The sequence below is a fragment of the Lithobates pipiens genome, unplaced genomic scaffold (genome assembly GCF_037356315.1).
Source record: "Lithobates pipiens isolate NorthernLeopardFrog02 unplaced genomic scaffold, aLitPip1_a1.2 Scaffold_10, whole genome shotgun sequence".
Classification (NCBI taxonomy): domain Eukaryota; kingdom Metazoa; phylum Chordata; class Amphibia; order Anura; family Ranidae; genus Lithobates; species Lithobates pipiens.
In genome coordinates, this window is record NW_027507686.1 from 35,455,146 (window position 1) to 35,477,490 (window position 22,345).

At 45.0% G+C, this 22,345-nt stretch overlaps 2 protein-coding genes across 2 annotated transcripts in view; one reads left to right on the forward strand and one right to left on the reverse strand.

Moving 5' to 3' along the window:
* ELMO3 (engulfment and cell motility 3) overlaps positions 1 to 1,093 on the forward strand; it is a 42,260-nt gene extending 41,167 nt beyond the window's left edge. Inside the window, exon 21 of the mRNA XM_077454082.1 lies at positions 438 to 1,093. Within this exon, the coding sequence (XP_077310208.1) occupies positions 438 to 650 (213 nt within the window). The 3' untranslated portion in view covers positions 651 to 1,093. The remainder of the gene's footprint in view (positions 1 to 437) is intronic.
* Positions 1,094 to 13,809: 12,716 nt separating this feature from the next.
* Positions 13,810 to 22,345, reverse strand: part of UTP4 (UTP4 small subunit processome component) — a 33,700-nt gene continuing 25,164 nt past the window's right edge. The window contains exons 13-17 of the mRNA XM_077454125.1: positions 21,045 to 21,151; positions 20,858 to 20,953; positions 20,061 to 20,246; positions 17,597 to 17,707; positions 13,810 to 14,265 (exon numbers count right to left, since the gene is read on the reverse strand). Coding sequence (XP_077310251.1) covers positions 14,149 to 14,265; positions 17,597 to 17,707; positions 20,061 to 20,246; positions 20,858 to 20,953; positions 21,045 to 21,151 — 617 coding nt within the window. The 3' untranslated portion in view covers positions 13,810 to 14,148. The remainder of the gene's footprint in view (positions 14,266 to 17,596; positions 17,708 to 20,060; positions 20,247 to 20,857; positions 20,954 to 21,044; positions 21,152 to 22,345) is intronic.

Sequence of the window (22,345 nt, forward strand, 5' to 3'; positions counted from 1 at the left end):
CCTTGGTAGAGCAGAAGTGGGGTGGAGATGGAGGGAGATCCCTATAAGGGTAGGGCAATGACAAGAGGTGTGAGGGATGGAGTTGGACCTCTGTAAGGAAGATGTGAAGCAGGGACAGGGATGGACTGCTGTAGGGAAGCCTGGGGCATTGACTGAGGGGGACACTCACTCTGTTGAGGCAGAGTGGGGTAATGGCAGAGGCAGACTTTTGTAAGGGAAATGTGAAGCTGAGGGGGGTGATTGGGGTGAACTTTTAAAGGAAGGCTTACAGCATTGACTGAGGGGGACCTTTGCAGGGGAGAAGTAGGGTGGAGATGGACCTCTATAGGAGTGGGGGTCCTGACAAGATTTGGGACTCTAGGGGAGAAGTGCGAGGGTGGGAGGGCCTCCATATAGCTAAATGAAAGATGACCCAATTGTTTCTTGTCTTTTTATAGTTCTGTCTGTGGCTGGATGGGCTTTATGCTCTGTTGGGGAAAGAAATGCCCAGTGAACGGTGCCGCACCGATCTAGACCTACTGCTCAATACTGAACTGAAACTCAGGTTATTGGACTTGGAGAATATTCAAATCCCAGAACAACCTCCACCAATTCCACCACGGCCTAAGAATTATGACTACTGCTACCACTTCACTTCTGCTGAGGCTTGACAACCAATAAATCAATGCATTCATATAATCTGCCAGCATTAAGTAGAATTTAGAATAAATATTTTACAGGAACACACTGTACGAATGGACAAAGGATGAGTACTACTTCTAGGCAGGGAAGATATAGTATTCCTACTCATTATGTTTCTTTCATTGAGGTCGGGTGGGTGTCTTTGTGTACAATCTCCTGCTATTTCCGAAGCTGGATGGTCATTGTGCCCCGATCTTACTCAGCAGGTCCTAATTTGTGGCAACCTGGAACCATTCGATTTCCTGCTCTCATCTAGCATCACTATAAATATTGGACAGAAAGAAGCACCATTTATAGGAGCAAAAATGTGCAATAATCTTTGTGATATGACTTTCACATACAAACCCCACAACAAAAAAAAAATAAAATAATATTATGTATATTTGTGCAATAAAATCTATATTGAATGTCACATGGGAATGTTCATTCTAGTTCTGTACAATGACACATTTCTACTGTCTTAGGAATTTGGTTTGTGGCTGATTGCTGGACTGTGTTATGATGTACAAAGCTGAATAAAGAACACTTTGTGTGATGGTGTATGAATGATGGCCTTGGAGGCTGAGCTGGGAATATTCCATTTTGTAAAGAAGGATAGTAGAACAAAAGAAAACGGCCTACAAAAAAAAAACATTTTTGACACCCTCTTTATCCACTTAAGCCCCGGAAGATTTTGCCCCCTTTATGACCAGGTCATTTTTTGCTATTCGCACCGTGCTAATTTAACTGACAATCCCGTAATCATGCAACACTGTACCCAAATTAAATTTAAAGAATTTTATTCAAACAAATAGAGCTTTCTTTTGGTGGTTATTTGTTCACCACTAGAGATGGGTTTTGGCGTGTTCAGGGTCCACCTGCCCAATCCCACAAGGAAGCCAGCACTGCACACCGCTTATCACAGGCACTGAGACAATTCTCGATCTGTGCAGCTGGGGACCAGGAAATGTCTTACTGCCTGTGATTAGCGGTGTGCAGTGTCAGCTTCCTGGCGGGATCCGGCAAGTGGGATCCCGAACACGCCCAAGCCCAAACCTAATCACCACTGGGTTTATATTATATAAATGAAAAAAGACCAAAGATTTTTAAAATATTTTAAAATTTCTGCTATAAAACATATTCAATAAAAAAAAAATCAAATTTTTCATAAATTTAGGTCACAATACTGTATATTCTGCTACATGTCTTTGGTAAACAAAAAATAAAAAACACAATAAATAGATTTGCGTGAAAGTTATAGCATCCACAAAGGATGTACTGGGATTTTTTTTTTTTTTTTTTTACAAGTAATGGCGGCTATTAGTGAAATATAGTGGGACTATGATAGTGTGGCGTGCAGTCTGACCCTAACTGCCACTGACATCTCCAGTGACACTAATACGGGGATCATGCTTAAAATATACACGGTGACTGTACTAATGACCCAGGCTGGGAAGGGGTTAACACCTAGGGCAATCAAGGGTTTAATTGTGTGTCTAAAAATGTGTATTGTGGGGGGGCGTGGCTTGGACATGAGAGTGTGAGGATGCATCTCGTGTGGGCTCCGGCGTCAGCACCTATTAATCCCGATCTCAGCGCTAATCTATCACATCCCGACCCCGATGGCAAGCATGGGGAAGAGAGTAGGCAAGGCTCACCTGAAAAAGAGCACTCCAGCAAGCTTCATCAAATGTTATTTAGCCACGGAGACTGAAGACTTGCCGGAGTCAGACGGCCTAGGCCGCTCGCCACGTGGGACGAGTACAGGCTCCACCTCGACATAGTCCGGAGACCAGACATCAGTCTCCAGTTTCCTTAGGTGATTCGGACGGAGAGAGAAGCCTGAGTAGACATTCGAGAGTGGCAGAGCTGGTGAGTGGACTTCCCACAAAAACAGACCTGGCCTTGATTCTGTTGAGCCTGGAGAAGGTAATTAAAAAGGAGATCTCGGCGGTCCGGGCGGACCTATCTCAGGTACTGGAGCGAGTAGAGGAGACGGAGCAACGTCTCGACAGACACGCGGCAGCCATCAGAGATCTGCAAATCGCCACCCGCAATCTATCGCTCATAGGATGGCGCTCTATAAAATTGAGGATCAAGAAAACCGAAACATGAGGAATAACATCCGCATTAGAGGCCTACCGGAGGCAACAAGAGAGGAAGACCTGGCAGCTTCCATCCCCAGCATTTTTAACAGCCTCTTGGGTAATCCGGCTGACCACCCTCTAAAGCTCGATAGGGTCCACCGGACCCTTCGCCCATGTAACATGTCCTCTGAAACACCCAGAGATGTTATTTGTCAGGTGCACTATTTTGAGGAAAAGGAACTTATGAGGAGAGAGAGAGAGAGAGAGAGAGGCAGCCACGTCACTTTGTCCTTCTTCCCAGACCTGGCTAGAGAGACCCTGGAACGACGTAGAGCATTAAAAACCCCTTACGGAGAAGCTGCGCCAAGCATCTATTAATTACAGATGGGGGTTCCCATCAGCTCTCAAAGCGAACAGGGATGGGAAGACAGCCATCTTACGCTTTCCAAAAGATTTACCCACATTCTGCATGGATTTGAGCATTGAACCACCGGAGCTTCCAGGCTGGCAAGGTGCTGCCTAATGTGTTGGAAGTTCACTGGCAGAAAGTCTCTGGTAAACGTCGTTCAACTACTCTAGCATCCACCTCTGGAGCAGACTGACCATGCATTTTAGGGTCACCATGTTACAACTTGAACGGTACTGTGGGGATTCAATTAATGCAGGGCTTTGCCAAAATATTCCTTCCTGTTATTGGGAGTTAGTTCTTGTTTTGTTGTAGCGGTCAGTTTACACTAGGTTGAGTAAAAGTTCTATAGTTTGCTTATTCTAGTAAGTTCTACAGTGGTTGTTGTGATAAATGATTGCATTATGGTTTAGACACATTATCCTAGCAGTGTGCCGGTGCCAGGTCACGCGGATGGCGTGAGCCGGATTCGGACGTGCACAGTTTGGACTCAGTGGCGATGTCCTCGCCCCCAGTGGGGGTGGCGGGCTACCCGGTTCGGTGGTTCGGGCAACCCGTTTGGGGGACCCGCACTGCGGGGGCCGGTCTCGCACTGCCCCGTGAATTGCACTGCAAGGATTTGCGTGCCTAACAGAGATTCACTGTTGTGTTAAATGTTGTTTTATTCCGTTCTTTCTCTCTTCTCTTCACCTGATTTATCTCTCTAGTCTTTTTCTTTCTTCTCCATCCCCTTCCCTCTTTCTCCCCCTAGCCAACCTACCAGCCTTGCAGTGTTCACGAACAGCACAGGATTTCCAGACGAAACCGATGGTAAGTTGATTTCGCTCAATGTGAGAGGGCTACATGCTGCAAGTAAGAAGCACACACTCTATAGAGAACTTAAACGTATGCAGGGAGACATTGTCTTCCTGCAAGAAACCCATCTTACTCATACCACCACGGTCAGATTGCATGCCCATCACTACCCCACATGGCACTATAGCCTTTCGGATGTCTCAAAGGCAAAAGGTGTGGCTATCGGTTTCCGAAGGGGTTCCTCCTTTCTTGTAGAAGAATGTCTAGCAGATCAATTGGCGAGATTTTTGTTCATAAGGGGCAGCCTGGGTAATTTGCCATGCACTCTTGCCAACTTGTATGCTCCGAATCAGGGGCAAGCTGATTTAATAGCAGCCACCCTGACTAAACTAAAGGATTTTGCCCGGGGATGTGTTATTATGGGGGGAGACCTGAATGTTTCCCTAGAACCTGTCTTAGATACCTCCCAAGGTAGATCATGCATTCCTTATAAACGTCTTGCATACACTCAAACAGTTGCATGACCCCCAACTTATGAATGCATGGAGGATCATGCACCCAAGTGAAAAAGATTTTACACACTTTTCTCACTTATATAATTCACATTTGCAGATAGAATTTTTTCTACAACATCTTTATTAAGAACTTATGGTGAGATCTGGTATTGAAATTTCAACAATTTCTGACCATGCTCCGATTAGCCTGTCATTACATGTCCCATCTTTGCCCATGAAATCCACAAACTGGAAGCTTAATAACTCGCTTTTAACTGAGGAAATAGAATTAAAAGAGATTGGTTTGGGTCTCTCCCTTTATTTCTGTGACAACGTCTCTCTGGAGATAACACCAGGGACTCTATGGGAGGCTCATAAGGCCCATGTTAGGGTCAAACTTATTGAGCTGGGCACAAGGAAAAAGAGGGAGAGAATAAGCCTGCAGTCTCAGCTCATTAAAGACATCGGAAAAAAACTTGAGAAAAATCACAAATTTCCAGCTCCCCTTTAATTTTTCATTCCCTAAGGCTGCTTTCACACTGGGGCGGTATTCAGGCGTTACAGCGCTAAAAATCGCGCCTGTGTAACGCCTGAAAAAAACCGGCCCCTTTAACTCCAGTGTGAAAGCCGGAGGGCTTTCACACTGGAGCGATGCGCTGGCAGGACGGTGAAAAAAGTCCTGCTAGCCGCATCTTTGCAGCGGTGAAGGAGCGGTGTATTCACCGCTCCTATACCGCTACTACCCATTGAAATCAATGGGACAGCGCGGCAATACCGCCGGCAAAGCGCCGCTGCAGCGGCGCTTTGCGGGCGGGTTTAACCCCTTTTCGGCCGCTAGCGGGGGTTAAAACCACCCCGCTAGCGCCCGCACACCGCCGCTAAAATGACGGTAAAGCTGCTCCCGCCCCAGTGTGAAAGCAGCCTTACAAAGAAGAGAGAAGCTCTTTTTTATGAGGAGTATAATTCAAGGCGTCGCTTCATTTCCCAAAAGTTTGATGAATGGGAGAATAAGCCTAGCCAAATTTTGTCTCGCTCTATACAACAAAAATCAGCCTCATTTATAGCTAAAGTTAAATCTGCCTCAGACAAACTGCTATACAAAACCAAAGACATAGCTAGGGAATTCTGCTCTTTCTATCAGCAGTTATATTGAGTAGGGAAAGCCATTCCAGTTGCAGCTAGGAAAACAGCTATTCGGGAATATCTACAGAGGGCTGATCTCCCAAAGCTCCCTGTTTCTGTTCTAGAGGCTCTGGAGGGGGATTTCACCACTCCAAAAAAAATCTGTTTTTTAGCCCCAAGCTGATGCAGGAGGTACGAGTATGTCCCTGTAGGGGCCCAAACCTCACAATGATGCCACAGGTCCTGGGGAGAATATAACTAACAGAACATAGATATCCCCGAGGTGAGGGTGAATGAAGGAGCCAAGATTTAGTGATGCCCAATACTGACGTCTTCCTATTATTCACAATTCAGTGTTTTAGCCCTTGTACACACGGTCGGACATTCTGACGGAAAAGGTCCGATCGGACCGTGTTGTCAGATAATCCGACCCTGTGTGGGCTCCATCTGACTTTTTCCATCAGAATGTCCGACCAACAAAGTTTGAGAGCTGGATATAAAATTTTCCGACATCATGATCTGATCGGACTTTGTCCGATCGTTTGTAGAGAATTCTGATCGGACAAAGTGCCACGCATGCTCAGATCAAATTACGAGACCAAAGCTATTGGCTACTAGCCTGAACGTAGTCCCGTCGCAATGAATGAACGTCGTCACATTCCGAACGATTGGATTTTCTGACAACTTTGTCTGACCATGTGTATGCAACACGGTATGTATGTGGTCGGAATGTCCAACCGTGTGTACAAGGGCTTAGAGTACTGCTGCTAATGTGGAACACTGAAAACTGTAAAAATACATAAAACAGGATTAAAGCACAGAAGTACTCATTAAAAAAATTCTATTCTAAGTTCAAAGTTGTTTAACACAGCATATAGCACAAGGTGGGGGCAGTAGCCATTTGTTTGTACTGTTGGAGTACTAGTGAGGGAACACAATAGACACCTTTGCTGCCATTGTGCTAGTATGCTGGGTGTCTTTATGGAGGGGTGGGCTCCCTCCAAGCTCACCTGCTGTCTGCCTATTCATTATAATGCATGTGCTCCTATTATGGAGGCTCTCAATATTTAGAGTTAGGAGTGCAGATAATACTGGGGTGCTGTCAGGGCTCGAGTCCTGCGGGAATGCATGGGAATGAAGTTCCTGTACTTTTTTCACAGCAGGAACGCCGTTCCCATTAGCAGCCGAGTCCTGCAGGACTGGCCTCGAGCATGGGAGCTGAGGCAGGCAGTGTGGGTGTGCGGGAATGAGAGGGCGCCCGTGTCCGTCCTCCTCTCCCTCGGTCCTCGTCTCCAGCGGCTGCTGTAACAAGTCCTGGCTCTAGTGATAGGTGGAACACTAATCCAATGGCAAACTGAATCCGTGTGAGGTGAATTATAGGAGCCGGGACTTTGTTACAGTGGCTGCTGGAGGAGGACAGAGGGAGAGGAGGATGGGCGCGCTGGGATATTCAAATCCCATATCCAGACACAGGTCAGGCTGCATTGCTGGGAACGAATCAGGCTGCATTGCTGGGAACGAATCAGGCTGCATTGCTGGGCACGAATCAGGCTGCATTGCTGGGCACTGGTCAGGCTGCCTTGCTTGGCAATGGTCAGGCTGGTGGTTTGACATGCATTGCCCTTCCATGTGCTCCTTGCTGCAAAGACCTGTTATAGGTGGGGGCAGTGGCCATTTGTTTGTACTAGGAGTCTATTGTTGCTTGCTGCTAGAGGGTCTATTGATACTGACTACTGGGACATCGTTTGTTGCTGGTGGAGGCCTACTCTCACTGGGGGGTATTTGTTGTTGGGGGGGCGGTTCATTGCTGCAGGGAGGGTCTATTGATGCTGGGGGGTATTTTGTTGTGGGGGGGTCCATTGTTGCTGGGGGTCTGTAGTTGCTGGGAGGGATCTATTGTTGCCGAGATCTATTGTTGCAGAGGGGGAGGGTCTGTTGTTGCTGGGAGAATCTATTTTTCCGGGGGGGAAGAGGGGGGTTCTATTGTTGCTGGCTGCAGGGGAATGATATTACTGCCTTTCTTTAGCAAGTTCCATACGAACTACCGTATTTATCGGCGTATAACACGCATGCACTTTTTTCCCCTTAAAATCAGGGGAAAATTGTGGGTGCGTGTTATACGCCGATCACCCGCCAATTGCGAGCTCTTCTGCCTTTTCTGCCGGTCTCGGCAGCTTTCAGCTATTTCCGGCCGCTCTCGGCTATTTTTGAGCGAAAGCCGCCGAAAATAGCCGAGAATGGCTGAGTGCGGCCGAAAATAGACGAGAATGGCCGAGAGCTACCGAGCGCTGCCGAGATACACAGGACATCCGCTCTGTATCTCAGCGGCGCCATTTTTAAACGGAAAGCCTGCAAAAGAAACTGACAAGGCTGCAATGGAAGGCTGCAAATGACTGGGAAGGCTGCAATGGAAGGCTGCTAATGACATGTAAGGCTGCAAATGACTGACAAGGCTGCATTGATGGGCATTTAAATGTAAGTTTTTTTTCCTTTAAACTTCCCTCCTAAACTTAGGGTGCGTGTTATACGCCAATAAATACAGTACTTGGCACCATAAAAGTGATTCTTTGTGCTGTATGGTGGAACCAAGGGACGGTGTTCAGAGGTGGGTAGGGGGCGTAGATAGGGGGTGATTTGGAAGGGGGTTGTACCTGGTACCTATTCTCTGAGAAAAACAAAGCTCTTAGTATTATGATGCAATGTGATGAATATTATAACATGATGAGTATTATCAGGGGTCAAGTCCTGGGGAAAAAAGTGTGGGAACTCCCACCCAAGATCCACTCCCCCTACCAAAAAAAATAAAAATGATACGCTCATATGCACAAACGCTTCAAAAGTGGTATTTCCATCTACCAATTTTTGCATTGTGTGTATGAAGCTTAACTGTTAGTACATTTAAAAAAAACAATTCTCAATAAACATAAATACGGTAATTCTCATCATCAGCATTCATTCAATTGTGCTTCCATGCAAATGTGAACATCATGTTCTGATCTTTATTGGGGAATTTTATTTTGTATATAGAGTAATTATGTGGTGAGTTTACACTTTTCATTGAACAGAGTTTGGATAACACAGGGTTAAACGGAAAGGTTATAAATGAACTGCGCATTATCTGGACAGAATGCTTGGGGAGATAGTGATGTGTTCCTGCTTAGGAGATGTATGTTAGCTTGGGGGGCTGCAAACTCTGCAGGGCTCCAACACACACTCGCTGCTATTCCATCCTAAGCTGTTTCCACATAAACTTCCCTCCTGGCATTAAACTTTGCCAGGTATTGTGCTCAGTTTACCACCCCCAAACTGATGTTCCTCCCTCAGCTCACCCCTCTCCCTGCATGTCCTGTGAGCAGAATAGCTGTGCTCCTCCTCTGGGTTCTATCATCATATGGCACTGAAGATAGAGGAGGAGGAGATTCAGCGGGACACACAGAGCAAGTATGCAGGACAAGGGGGGAGGATGAGGAGACAGAAAATCAGGAGGGGCCGGCGGGGAGGAGCGCATCACGAGAGGTCTGACTAAATACAATCTCTTAGCAACAGGGACCTGATCTACCCGTCAGCTAGCTGTGATTGACAGGTAGATCGAAGCGGAAGCTGTCATGGGGCCCCCTACTGGCAATGCCTGAATGATCAGGTGTGCAGGACTTACTATTGCGAGCTGTGTCGGCAGCTGCTGGTGTAGCACCTGCCATACAGCTCGCATACTTCAAAGTCTTGCAGGACATGGCTGCTAATGGGAACTGAGTTCCTGTTGTGGAAAAAGTACAGGAACTCTGTTCCCGTGAGTTCCCGCAGGACTTGAGCCCTGAGTATTATGATATTTTATAATATTTAATGATGAGTATTATAACATTTGTCCTAACAACTCACCCTCCTTTCCTCCACTGCACGATGGGGGACATGGAAATCCGACACTCCTAGAAGTGTCAAACGTGGAACAGCACTGGAGCAGCGCAATGATCCGGCTTTGGTGTTATAGAGTAAACTAAATGTAAAAATAAGATCACATACAAACAGTATTTTCTTTCCCCAGGACTGAACTGATCCCACCAGCCATGGATTACGTGTTCATAACAGCCCAATCCCATCCCTCCTCTGTCATTACCCCTCCCTGGAATCCTTTCCCTTCTTCTGGTAAACTGGTCGATGGATGGGGGAAGATAGACGGGGCTACGCATGCTGTGCAGGATTTCAATTAACCACTTACTTACTAGGTACTTATACCCTCCTGCCAAGGCCAATTTCCAGCTTTCAGTGGTCTCACAATTTGGATGACAATTGCACAGTCATGCAACACTGTACCCAAATAAAATTTTTATCATCTTTTTTCACACAAATAGTGCTTTCTTGCGGTGGTAATTAATCACCACTGCATTTTTGATAAATAAAAAAAAAAAAAATATGAAAATTTTGGAAAAAACCCAAAATGTTTTTCATATTTTATTAGAAGGTTTTGCAAACAGGTATTTTTTCTCCTTCACTGATGGGCATTGATGAGGCAGCACTGGTGGCAGGGGCACCCCCCCCCCCCCCGTAAGACATAAATAAAAAATTATAATTTTTTTTTTTTTTTAAAGGTCCTTAAGTTAACTGTGTTTGGGCGCCGGACACAGTGCACCTATGGGAAGTGCCACGTCTATGCAATCACGAGATTGCAGACATGGCGTTTCATTTGCGGGCGTTTAGCCCACCTTGCGTCGCTTTCTGAAGCGCCGAGTAGCTTCTGCCCGCTCGTAGTATATATTACGACGGGCAGGCGGTTTGATTGACATCTGAGATGATGTCACTTCCAGTTTTCTCTCTCCAATTGCACCCAGGAGAGAGGAACCAGGAAGTATCAGAGGATGGACCTCTCTACAGAAGACATCGCTGTAAGGTAAGTAAGGGGGGTTGATGTGAGGCTGCTGCAACTTGGTGGGACGCATGCTGCTGCAACTTGGTGGGACGCATGCTGCTGCAACTTGGTGGGACGCATACTGCTGCAACTTGGTGGGAAGCATGCTGCTGCAATTGATGCTGACACATGCTGCTGCAATTTGGTGGGATGCATGCTTCTGCAATTTGGTGGTGGCACACGTTGCTGCAATTTGGCGTGGACGCATGCTGCAACTTGGTGGGATGCATGCTGCTGCAATTGGGCAGTGACGCATGCTGCTGCAATTTGGCGGTGACGCATGCTGCTACAATTTGATGGGATGCATGCTGCTGCAACTTGGTGGGACGCATTCTGCTGCAATGGATGGTGACACATGCTGCTGCAATTTGGTGGGACATATGCTGCTGCAATTGGTGGTGACACATGCTGCTGCAATATGGGGGTGACACATGCTACTGCAATTTGGTGGTGACACATGCTACTGCAATTTGGTGGTGACACATGCTACTGCAATTTGGTGGTGACACATGCTGCATGTAAGGAAGGACTCTGCTGGGGGCACCTGATGTAAGGACGGACTCTGCTGAGAACACCTGATGGCATCTGGTGGCAGGCAACATGGCTAGTGACACGCTCAGGGCTCCCACTGATTCTGCATTATGGTGAGTTGAATGATTTAATTTTATATTACAATGTTAGAATAGAAATCAAGCGCTTCAATCATCCTGACACCATAACAATCATGGCGCCGGGATGATTGAAGTGCTAACACCGGGTGTTTGAAATATCTTTATCTGCTGATTGTTAAACTTACTAGAATACACATATTGCTATTGTTGTGTAGGATCTGGGCCTGCTGTCCCTCCATCCCTCTTTTCCTCGGTCCCTCGTTCATCTCAGACACTAACCACACCACCTTAGAGCCATGCCCACTATTTCGCTGAACACACTCCCATTTTCACCAAGTGGGAGGGGTCAAAAAGGAAAAGTGGGGTATGGCGCCCCCCCCCCATCCTAAAACTTCACCAGGCGCCACTGACTGGTGGGCACTGATAGGTGGCACAGATTAGCAACACTGGTGGGCACTGATAGATGGCACAGATTAGCAGCACTGGAGGACACTGATTAGCAGTACTGGTTGGCACTTAGAGGACCGATGTCCCTCTAACAGAAGCCGGTTACCAGCTTTATTCTTTTCTTCATGCTGACAGCGTGAAAATAGAATAAAGCCAGTAACCGCCTTCTGTTTACTTCTGTGATCAGCTGTAATTGGCCCTTTACCCTGCTCTGTGATCAGCCAAGTCCAAAGAACTCGGTGATCACAGAGCACGCTGCGTGGGCAACACGAGAACGGGAGGACATTTATGGACGCCCTCCCGGCATTTGAGATCAATGCTGTAGCCGTCTTTCGGCTATAGCGCAGATATCAAGTCGTTAATGTACGCTCTCTAAGGCTCCATTCACACCTGCGTGTTTTGTAAATGTGCGCAAATTTTTTGTGCACAAGCTTACAAATGTTGTGTTGTTGTTAATGAGGCCCCAAATGCAGGCCGACATGCGTTTTTCTGCTCACAATAGCACGCAGCAAATCGGACAGTTAAAAACACACAAAGCTCAATGTAGCAAAAAGTTACATGAGCTACTTTGATGTGTTTTTTTTTCTTTTTTTTGAGCATAGGCAATGGGCTGCCCAATGCGTGAAAACATGCAAAAAAATGCATGTCTGCAAACTGCTAGGTGTGAATGGGGTCGTGTTTAAATCAGTTTTACTTCTCAGATCGGGCACCACCACAGGCTTTCTCCTGTCTGTGACCGGTCCTCAAAGCTGCTTTTCTTCAGCGCTCCATTGGTCACTGACATCATCGAGTACAACACAGAACCAGCAGTCATGCATTGTAAGTGAGGACACCGAGGTCCTGCCCACAACCTATAATGTTGGAAAGACAAGGAGAGCATCTGCTGCTGGGGGTGCAAAGCATAAGGTATAACTGCATTGTCAATGTGGGGGCCCGGCTGTGGGTCCACATCCAGGCACGCACTGCGCATGGGTGAGCGGCGATGTGCACTGTGACTGGATGGGCAATCATCTGGGACCTGTGACATGTCCCAGATGATTGCTGAAAAGGATGGGGACAGGTGAACATGATTCCGGGGCTGCGGTGCCCCAGAAGGAAGTGGGAGCTGGATCCCTCTAAAAAGAGGGTACCCGCTTCCCTCCCCCCAAAAAAATGACATGCCAAATGTGGCATGTCAGGGGGATTACCTGCACTTAAAACGGAAGTTCCATTTTTTGGGTGGAACTCCGCTTTAACATAATCTATATTATTTTACCAAACAATTGTGTATTATAATGTGTTTTCAAAAAAAAACAAACAAAAATTCCCAGCTCACTTACCAGCCAGCCTGCAACAAACCAAATTGACCTTGTCTAACATTTCACGTTAAAAACAAGGGGTTTACACATTTGCAAACACATGCATAAGCTGCAGAGGCCACATCACGGCACCCAAGTCCTGACTATAATTTTGAGAGTCTCCAACATTGGATCACATATAAGAATCAATAGATTAAAGAGGAAGTAAACCCTGATGAGTTTACTTCCTCTTTTTTTCCCTGCAAAGGTAAAGCATAATGGACTACTATGCATCGCATAGTAGCCCATTATGTGTCACTTTCCTGACACAGGAGCCAGCGAAGTCGCCGCTGTCCCCTGTAGTCCGCCGCATCCATCTTGCTTGTGGCGTCTCGCAGCTCCGCCGAATGACAGCGGCGAAGCCGCGATGACGTCACTCCCGCGCATGCGCACGGGAGTCGACAAATGCGGCAGCTCCATTCTTGGAACTGCCGCGTTTAGTGCGCCTGCGCGCCGCTGTCTACGGCGCATGCGCCGTAGACAGCGGTGCCCGTTTTCGGGCAAATATCTCCTAAACCATATAGGTTTAGGAGATATTTCTTGGACCTACAGGTAAGCCTTAATCTAGGCTTACCTGTAGGTCAAAGTCGTTTGTAAGGGTTTACTTCCTCTTTAAGGGCAGGCATACCTGGAGGGAGCCCACTCCTAATATAGACTTCCTGTGATCCTTTGTGTCCAACAAGGCCAGGAAGGAGAGGATCACAAGCTAAACTAACCAAGTCTCTACTGCTTTGCCTTATGTATATAATGTAATATGGTGAACATTCTTATAGGAGGGGTCTGGCACAGTGAGGACTTCATGAGCCTGCTACTTCTCCTTCACCGTCCAATCAGCAGGTGATTAGCTGTACTGGAGGTCACAGACCTGGTTATGCTGTCTGGATTTGGATCACATGACTGGCTGAACAGAATTTAAAATCTTTTTGCAGATAAATCAGTTCACACATCTACGTATTTCAACTGTGTATTTAGCCGTGTGCCTAAATTCAGCTTTAAAAGAATAAGAACACTTGAAAAGTAACAAACAGTCATTTCCTTATAGTTGGATCCACTATAAATTGGATTTGTCATTTTATAAAAAAACAAAAACAAACAAGCTCTGTTCAGTTCACTGTCCATCCCACGTCAGCGTTTTCTTCTCTAGACAGGCGAGGTCCACATAAAGCCTTTTAAACCACAAGTGTCATGATAGGAACTATGCACCACAGTCAAAGTGACGCAGCTTAACTGCAGTGATAATAAACCATGAAGACAAAAAATATATAGATTTGTAGAAAAAAAAAAAATTATTATGTTCCAAATTTCTTCTGTTTCATGGGAGGTGGCAGCTGTGCCTGAATGTCACTGAGCGTTCTTTCCACCAGAACCAACTCGCCGTTATCCAACAAGTCCATGAACAGCAATGGCTGCAAGGAGTCCAACAATTCACAAGGAGGGCGGAGCGTCACCGAGAAAGAAGGAAAAAGGGGAAAGGATTAGATTGGGATTTTAATTTCTGTATATTAGAAATAGGCAGTAATCACATTTACTAAAAATGATTCAGAATGTGGTGTGCAGTGCTGGTGAAAAAAAATAAGATAAAAGTTATAATGGAACGAGTCCAGAGACCGGCAACAAAATAAAAAAAATATCAGGAGAGACTGGAGGAACTTTAGTGCTCACATAATTTTTAATAAAAACATCTTTGCCATTCTGAAGCTTCCCTCCAACTATATTATTTTATATATACTGTGATTCTGTACTTGATTCTTACTTACGAGTCTGGCTGCAGCCATTTTAACTGTGGGCAGCTGAAGCTGCTGCCTGTTCACTTCCTGGATTTACTGGAGGCACACCTCCAGCTCTGCAGCTCTCATTGGCCCTCTTATGACTCATCTCCCCCCCCCCCCCCCTTCCTGGCAAACTCTCACAAGAGTGAGAGAGAGCTGTGCATTATGTGATAAGCCTAGGCTAATGACCAGGGGAGAAACAGGAAGTGGGCTGTAGAAGGCATTTACTGGTAGAAAAAAATGTTCTACTATTTAAAGTTAAAACAACAACAAGGGCAGAAGATTTAATAGATGGAGAGTTGAAAAAAATTTATGAAGGTCCACTTTAAAACCCTTGACGACACAGTAACACATACTGAATTTGGTGTTGAGTTCTTCACTTTCAGGTCATCACAGAGGACAAGGGGGCACTCTTTATGTCTGGAGGAAAAGAGGTTACACCACTTGCCTACCGGGCACTTTCACCCCCTTCCTGCCCAGGCCAATTTCCAGCTTTCAGCGTTGTTGCACTTTGAATGCCAATTGCGCGGTCATGCAACGCTGTACCCAAACTACATTTTTATCATTTTTGTGAGACAGTGTGGAGGGAAATGTGGACTGAGGCTACTGTGGACCTTCATGGTACCACACAAAGCCTTGGCATACAAAAGTGTAAGTATACATTTTTTTTTTTTATCCCAAAAACATCTTAAAACATACATATATCATAAAAAAGACCAAAGGAAATTTGTCTTTCAAGAGGAGTTCCCCTAAAAAATTAAAAAAATTAAACAAATACTGCAGCTGCTGACTTTTAATAAATCAGACACTTACCTTTCCCAGGGTCCAGCTATGCGGGGGGAACGAAGCTCTGCTTGTCCCCCCAGCTCAGCGGCACCGGCATTCTAACTGTGGGCTGTGAAGCCACAGCCGGGCACGCACTGCGCATGCGCAGTCATCTGGGACCTGACACGTGTCCCAGATGACTGACAGGAGGGAAGGGGCGGAGCTGAGCACCACTTTAACATTAGGTTCTATAAAACCACAGATGGGGTGACACTAGGAAATAATCATTGTCAGTAGGTATATACCATCTGCGTATGAACGCTCATAGGAGATGACAAGCACCGGTGTAGAGAATGTGACACCACCGATTGAAGCAGTATGGCACATGTGACCACCTCTTCACCCAAAAGCAGTGCATTTATCTCCTCTTCCACGACAACTCACAGTGCCACTAAACAGACACAACAAGTGCTTTAAGAAGAGGTCTCTTTTTACAGCTATCCAAGACTAAAGTGCTTGTAAAGCCACTTTGTGTACTTTATAGATTCCCCTTTATTCCATGATGTTGTTATGTGCCCCAGTATATGTTCTATATAAAAAACAAAAACAAAAAACTGTGTACTTTATAGATCCCCCTTTGTTCCATGAGGTTATGTGCCCCAGTGTATGTTCTATATAAAAAATATATTGCTGTATAACTTATTTCAGCGCTCACGTGACTGCCCGTTGCTCTCCTCTCCCAATCTGAGCAGTACAGTGGGATTGGCTGAGAATCCCTTGATGACCTCTGAAATAAGTTCTACAGCAACATATTTTATCAGCAGGAGGGAAGGGGCGGCACTGTCATGAGATGACAGGCAGGGAGGGGGGAGAGGAGGACACGGGAGAGCTGCGAATGACGGAGGCACATAAACTGACCTCGGTGTCAGGGCAGCCATGATAAACCATGGTCAGTTTACAGAGGGGAGAGTACAGCCAGGCAGGATCAGCCAGGTATGTTAAAGCGGGAGTTCCGACTTTTTTTTTTTTTTATTATTATAAAAGTCAGCACTACAAATACTGCAGCTGCTGGGTTTTAAAATATGGACACTTACCCCTCCAGCGCTTGCGCAATAAGGACAGTCCCTGCTGTCTCTGGGATCCACGTGTTTCCCAGCAGACAGCGGGGGGCCCCGTAATAAATGGCGTAAATACCCACGGATTCTGTGGCTATCTATGCCCGGAAGTGGGTGCAGATACCTGTATTATACAGCTATCTGTACCCGCCTCCCCCTTGAAAGGTGCCAATTGTGGCACCGGAGGGGGGGGTTCCGATGAGCAGACGTTCCACTTTAGGGTGGAACTCCACTTTAAGTGATAGAAGGGACCAAATTACACAGAAGAAGCACTGTGCTGTTCATTTTTTTTTTTTTTTTTTTACAGCCACTTTAAAAAGATTTCTAACCCTTCTCCACTCTACCTGAATCCCCCCTCCCCCTTGGTTGTAAAGGGATGAGGTGGCAACCCTACATGTGAAGGAGGGCAGTGTTTGGGGTGGGGGGGGGGGGTGTTGGGGGAGTTCGGTGGAGGTCAAGAGGACAGAGCACACGGCTTTCATCTATACACACAAGCTATGAATTCTCCTCATTATAACTTGGTCTGCCTTCCATTTGTCCTCAAGGTCTACGACTGAACTATACATTTTTTGCATCTACTCCTGAGGAAGTGGAGACCAATCCACGAAATGCGTAGAGTTATAGGATGTCAAGATATTTGTGGATCGCTTTGAATTTTACACTTATGTATTTCCATCTGCTAAAATCCCATATTTGTATAAAAACATCATGTATATGAACACCAACAATGTTTTATGAATTTACAACGTTTATTATGACGACTTACAATGGTAAAGGAAAATTGCTGCAAATAACCATTTTTTTTTCTGTGCTTCTACCTGCAATTTTTTAACTTGCTGGCATGATGTCTAAGCTGAAGCACAACCAAAAGGTTTTAGCAGCAGTTGACTAAACATGAGTTCCATTGCTGGCTCGCAGAGCTGAGTTTTCCTATGAGCTCTGTATTGGTAGTTATTTGCCTTTTAGCTCCATACCCTTAGAGATCCGAATGCTAAAGCCCAATGTGTATTACTTCTCACCAGTGTGAGCTGCTGTGCTGAGACGCTAAATGCATGCACGGCATCAGTGCAAATTAAAGGAGGTCCTACCTGATATTTTCTGGTTATTTTAAAAGCATGTGCATGGCTCATCCGCGCATTCACCGAGAGCTGCTTCAGGATCCTCTGGTTGACCAGAACGGTCTTATCATCTGGAAGAGGCTGTGAAAAGAACAAAAACCAGAAGACAATAAGTGGTATCACTATAAAGGATGCACATAAAAATATAAAATTCCAGTACATATTATTATAGGTACAGTACATATTATAGGTTATGACACAAACACATAACTGGAATTTATATTTTTAATTCCTTACATAATTACGTTTGTTTATAATCACTTATAGATGGCAAGTCCTTGCCTATCGCCTTAAGTAGAGCCTATACATATGCTCTTCATCTACTTAAAGCATATTTCCACCCTAAAGTGGAACTTCCACTCATCGGATCCCCCCCCCCCTTCGGGGGAGGTGCAGATACCTGTATAATCCAGGTATCTGTACCCACTTCCGGGAATAGCTAGCCACAGATGCCGTCATCCCCCCCTTACACACAGTTCCCAGGACACAACGGGGACCAGTGATGACGCGCAGCGCAACTAGCGCAGTAGGGAACCGCGCAGTGAAGCCGCAATGCTTCACTTCCTGATTCTCTTATACTATCTCTACTATTAACAAGTCTATGGTGTTTAAAGCGGAGTTCCACTTAAAAAAAAGAAAAAAAAATTGTCAGCAGCTACTAACACGACAGCTGCTGACTTTTAATAATCGGACACTTACCTGTCCCAGGGTCCAGCGTTGCGGGGGAATGAAGCCCCGCTCATCTCCCCCTTCTCTCTGCGGCGCCGCCATTGTCACTGTGGCCACCCAGCTGTGGCTTCACAGCCGGGCATGCGTGGCGTGCTGTGATTAGCCGGGCAATCGTGACATGTCCCAGATGATTGCCAAGAGGGAGGGGGGAAGAGGTGAACTAACTTCCAGCCCCGCAGAGCCCCGGGAGGAAGTGGGAACTGGAACCCTCTTTTTAGACAATTTCCGCTCCCCTCAAGCAAATGACATGCCAAATGTGGCATGTCAGGGGGTCACCTTCCCTTAAAGTGGAAGTTCCATTTTTGGGCGGAATTCCGCTTTAAGTTTATTGTGTTCTCCTGGCTTATACTTATTGGTATCAGGCATGTCCCCGCATTCTGCCCACAGCTCATTATGCATGCACCCCCCTTGGTCTGCTGGTTCTCAGACACAGTCATGCTATATTGTTCATAAAACTTTGAATCCTCATATATGTATACTATACTCACTTAATGTCTCTTTCTAGAAATTGTATATAATCTCCTGAAGAAGCGGTTTCCACAAAACATGTAGAGCTTGTTCCATTGTTACTTACTACTGTAGATCTCCTGCCGTGTCTCATATCACATTTGTCTTGGATCGGTATCTGTGACACCAACAGCTACCATGGGAGATATCACATTCTACACTGTAGAGTGCTACAGTATTGCTTTTATATGTCATTTTAAAACTTATGCATAAATTGTTATAAATAAAATTATTATTATTTTTTTATGAGTGGTGCCTATTAAGTCCATTTTTCCACTCTAAACCTATATTGTTCTATGATTAGGACATGGCACTGTATTACCTTATGCACCCACTGTACCATCCTCTGGTGGTGTATGTAGCTCTCTGATTCAGTTTTTTTTTTTACAATACAGGTTTTGATTAAAGAGGCACTGTCATTTAGGGAAAGTAATGACATTGTCTGGCTCATTGGGGGGTCCCCGGAGAGCCCAATCAGGAGGTGGAGGGGGCGGGGCCCGAGTCACGGCTCTGCGTGTAAATGAACACAGAGCCGCGGGGTCGAGAGCGTGCCTGCTTGGGTGTCCCCACAGCAAACTGCTTGCTGTGGCGGCACCTAGTAGGAGGGAGGGGCCAGAAGCATGGGCATGGGACCCTAAAAGAGGAGGATCCACACTGCTCTGTTCAAAACTATTGCTCAGAGCAGGTAAGTATGACATGTTTGTTATTTAAAAAAAAAAAAAAAAAAAAACAACACTTTAATATCTCTTTAAGAAGTAATTCAAGACAAAAAGGTACATTTTCGGGGTACTACTTGGCCACAATAAGCGCTTCTCACTGTTCCCTATGACACGGCATAGCTTCACTTTTTGAATTCAAGTCATTTTACAGATAGACAGGGCAAGTGGAGTGATTTCATCTGCAGTAGTAATAACTTTCATTTTCTAGATTGCTTAAAGGCAAATATTAGCCAAAGGGGTTGATTTGCTAAAATCAGAGAGTGCTAAATCTAGTGCAGCTCTGTATTAAAACCAATCAGCTTAATTGAACAAGCTGAAGTTATAAGCCGATTGGCTACCATGCACAGCTGCACCAGATTCCGCACTCTCCAGTTTTGGTAAATCTCCCCCAAAAGTCTGAACAAGAGACGCCAAACTGTTTTCTTGCTCCATTTCACATAAACAAAGCCTGTTTAAAGACTATTCTGAAATGCACTTACTAGAGACTTGTCAATGACGCAAAGCATATAATTATCATGCATAAGGATGTCCTTTGATCTTGAGGGGTTAAATGCGATTCCCATGATAGGCGTGTCCCGTTCCAGCCAATCGCGATGGAGACCATGTTGGAGGACATTCCTGCCCCAGTCTGTGTACTTATTTTGAGAAATACTGAACTCAAGCACCTTTGAAGAAAAAAAAAAAAGTGACAGGTGAAAAAAAAACTATAGATACAATGTGGGAGATTTACTAAAAAATGGAGAGTTCAAAATCTGGTGCAGCAGTTCATGGTAGCCAATCAGCTTCTAAACTTCAGCTTAGATCAGTTAACCCCTTGGTGCTGGTGTCTCGTGTGCCCTTTAAGGGGTTTAAAATGCCAGGAGGCAGGGCGGGGTGTACGATCATGTGACCGCTATGATTGGCTGTCACATGATTGGAAAGCAGCGATCGGGAGAATTCTGGTAGCTGGCGGTTACTGTGTCGGGAGCGCGCGTTCCTGCACAGTTGTATTTGTAATCTGGTACACAAATATGTGGGCTCTCGGCACCTGGATACCGATTGGTTTCTCTGCAGAGTTGCACCTGATTTTGCACGCTCCTGGCTTAGTAAAGCAATCCCAATACCTGTGCTTTTTTAATAAACTGATACAGGCATAATAATAGGCAAGGCATAGCAAACAAATGCCACCTGGTCCAAGTTCACTGATGTTTGATCAGCAAATGGTGATCTTAGTGTTCAATTCATTGTCCAGTATAATTTATATATATATAATTTTTTTTTCCAGGAAAAAACCTACCTGCTGGTCTGCATAGGCGATCACTAGGTTATTGGTGGATGGGTGGATACTTATTGCAGTTGTGGGAGAGTTGTACTGGGGAACAGAGCACATATACTGCAGAAAAGAAGGAATGTATTAGGAACAACCTAATTTCTAATACTTACGTAAAATCGAAATACTAATTTTAACTTCCATCCACACTTACCTTTAGGTCTTTCACATTATAGATGTCAACCTGAGAATTAGAAGATGCTACCGCTAGTAGGGATCCATCCGAGCTGGCAGTCAGAAGGTGAACAGGATGTGAAGAAGCTGTGAATACAGCAATTGTCTGATAAATGCATTGCTATCTAAAACTTTAATTTACAATACCATCTTAGTGGCTATTTATAATATTTTTAGTACAAACTTAATATCACGTTCTCCCTTCTACAGAACCATCTCGATATCTAGCTCACCAGCCTGTAGAACCAGCTCAACATCTAGTTCTGCTGGCTGTAGAAGAATCTCAACATACAGTTCTTGCGCCTGTAGAACCATCTCAACATCAGTGTTAATTTTGTCTACTAAATTAAACACTAATTTTGTAGCCTAAAATACTAAAACAGAAACAAGATAAAAATGGAAGGCGCACGCACCTAGTGCATTACCACAAAACATTTATTCAATAAAAAAATAAAAAAATAAATGGATACTCACAAGATGGCAAAAAAATTGTAGACCAAAAACAAAAAAAAAAAAACACACAATGCTGGACAGTGTGGACACACGTGGCCTATTCACATCATGGGGTATACAGCTAACATGTTTTGGGGCGCACACCCTTCCTCAGAGCTAAGCTACCTGGGAGTCCTCTTTGTACAAACTTAACAGCCAGCCATCTCACTAACCTTACTACAGACACAATAACTATCAACAACATTAACGAACATTACCAATGAAAATGTCAGATTAAGGTTACTTTACTCAAAGGGAAATTACAAAAAAAAAATAACCAAGTCTAATACAAGTTTGTCAAATAAAAGTACCAACTCTGTGAGCTTCTACAATAGCCCACAATACCAATAATTAGCCCCTAATATAGTCCCAATAACTACCCCTTGACCACAATAAGTTATTTATATTAATTCAACTATGTACAGCCATAGGATGGACAACTCTATTTAAAGCCAAAGTGCAGCAAAAAAATCATAAAACACAAAAATCAGCACAGGGGACATAACTTACAGTCAGTAGGATGTGTCCCTTGTGCTTCTTCTGTCCTGCTATCAGTCATCCGCCCATCCTCCATTCTCCGATCATGTTCCATTCATAGAAGCTCTTATACTGCTTCTATGAATGGAGCAGCTAAGCATAAAGGGTGTGAATTAACACAACTAAGGGTGACAACCCCTATAATATATTAAAAGTGAAGTTCGGGATTCTTAAAAAAGACCTAGGTAGATGCAGCATTAATCCTTTCCATCTGTCATCTGTATAGTGAGAACTGAGTGATCAAACACAGTT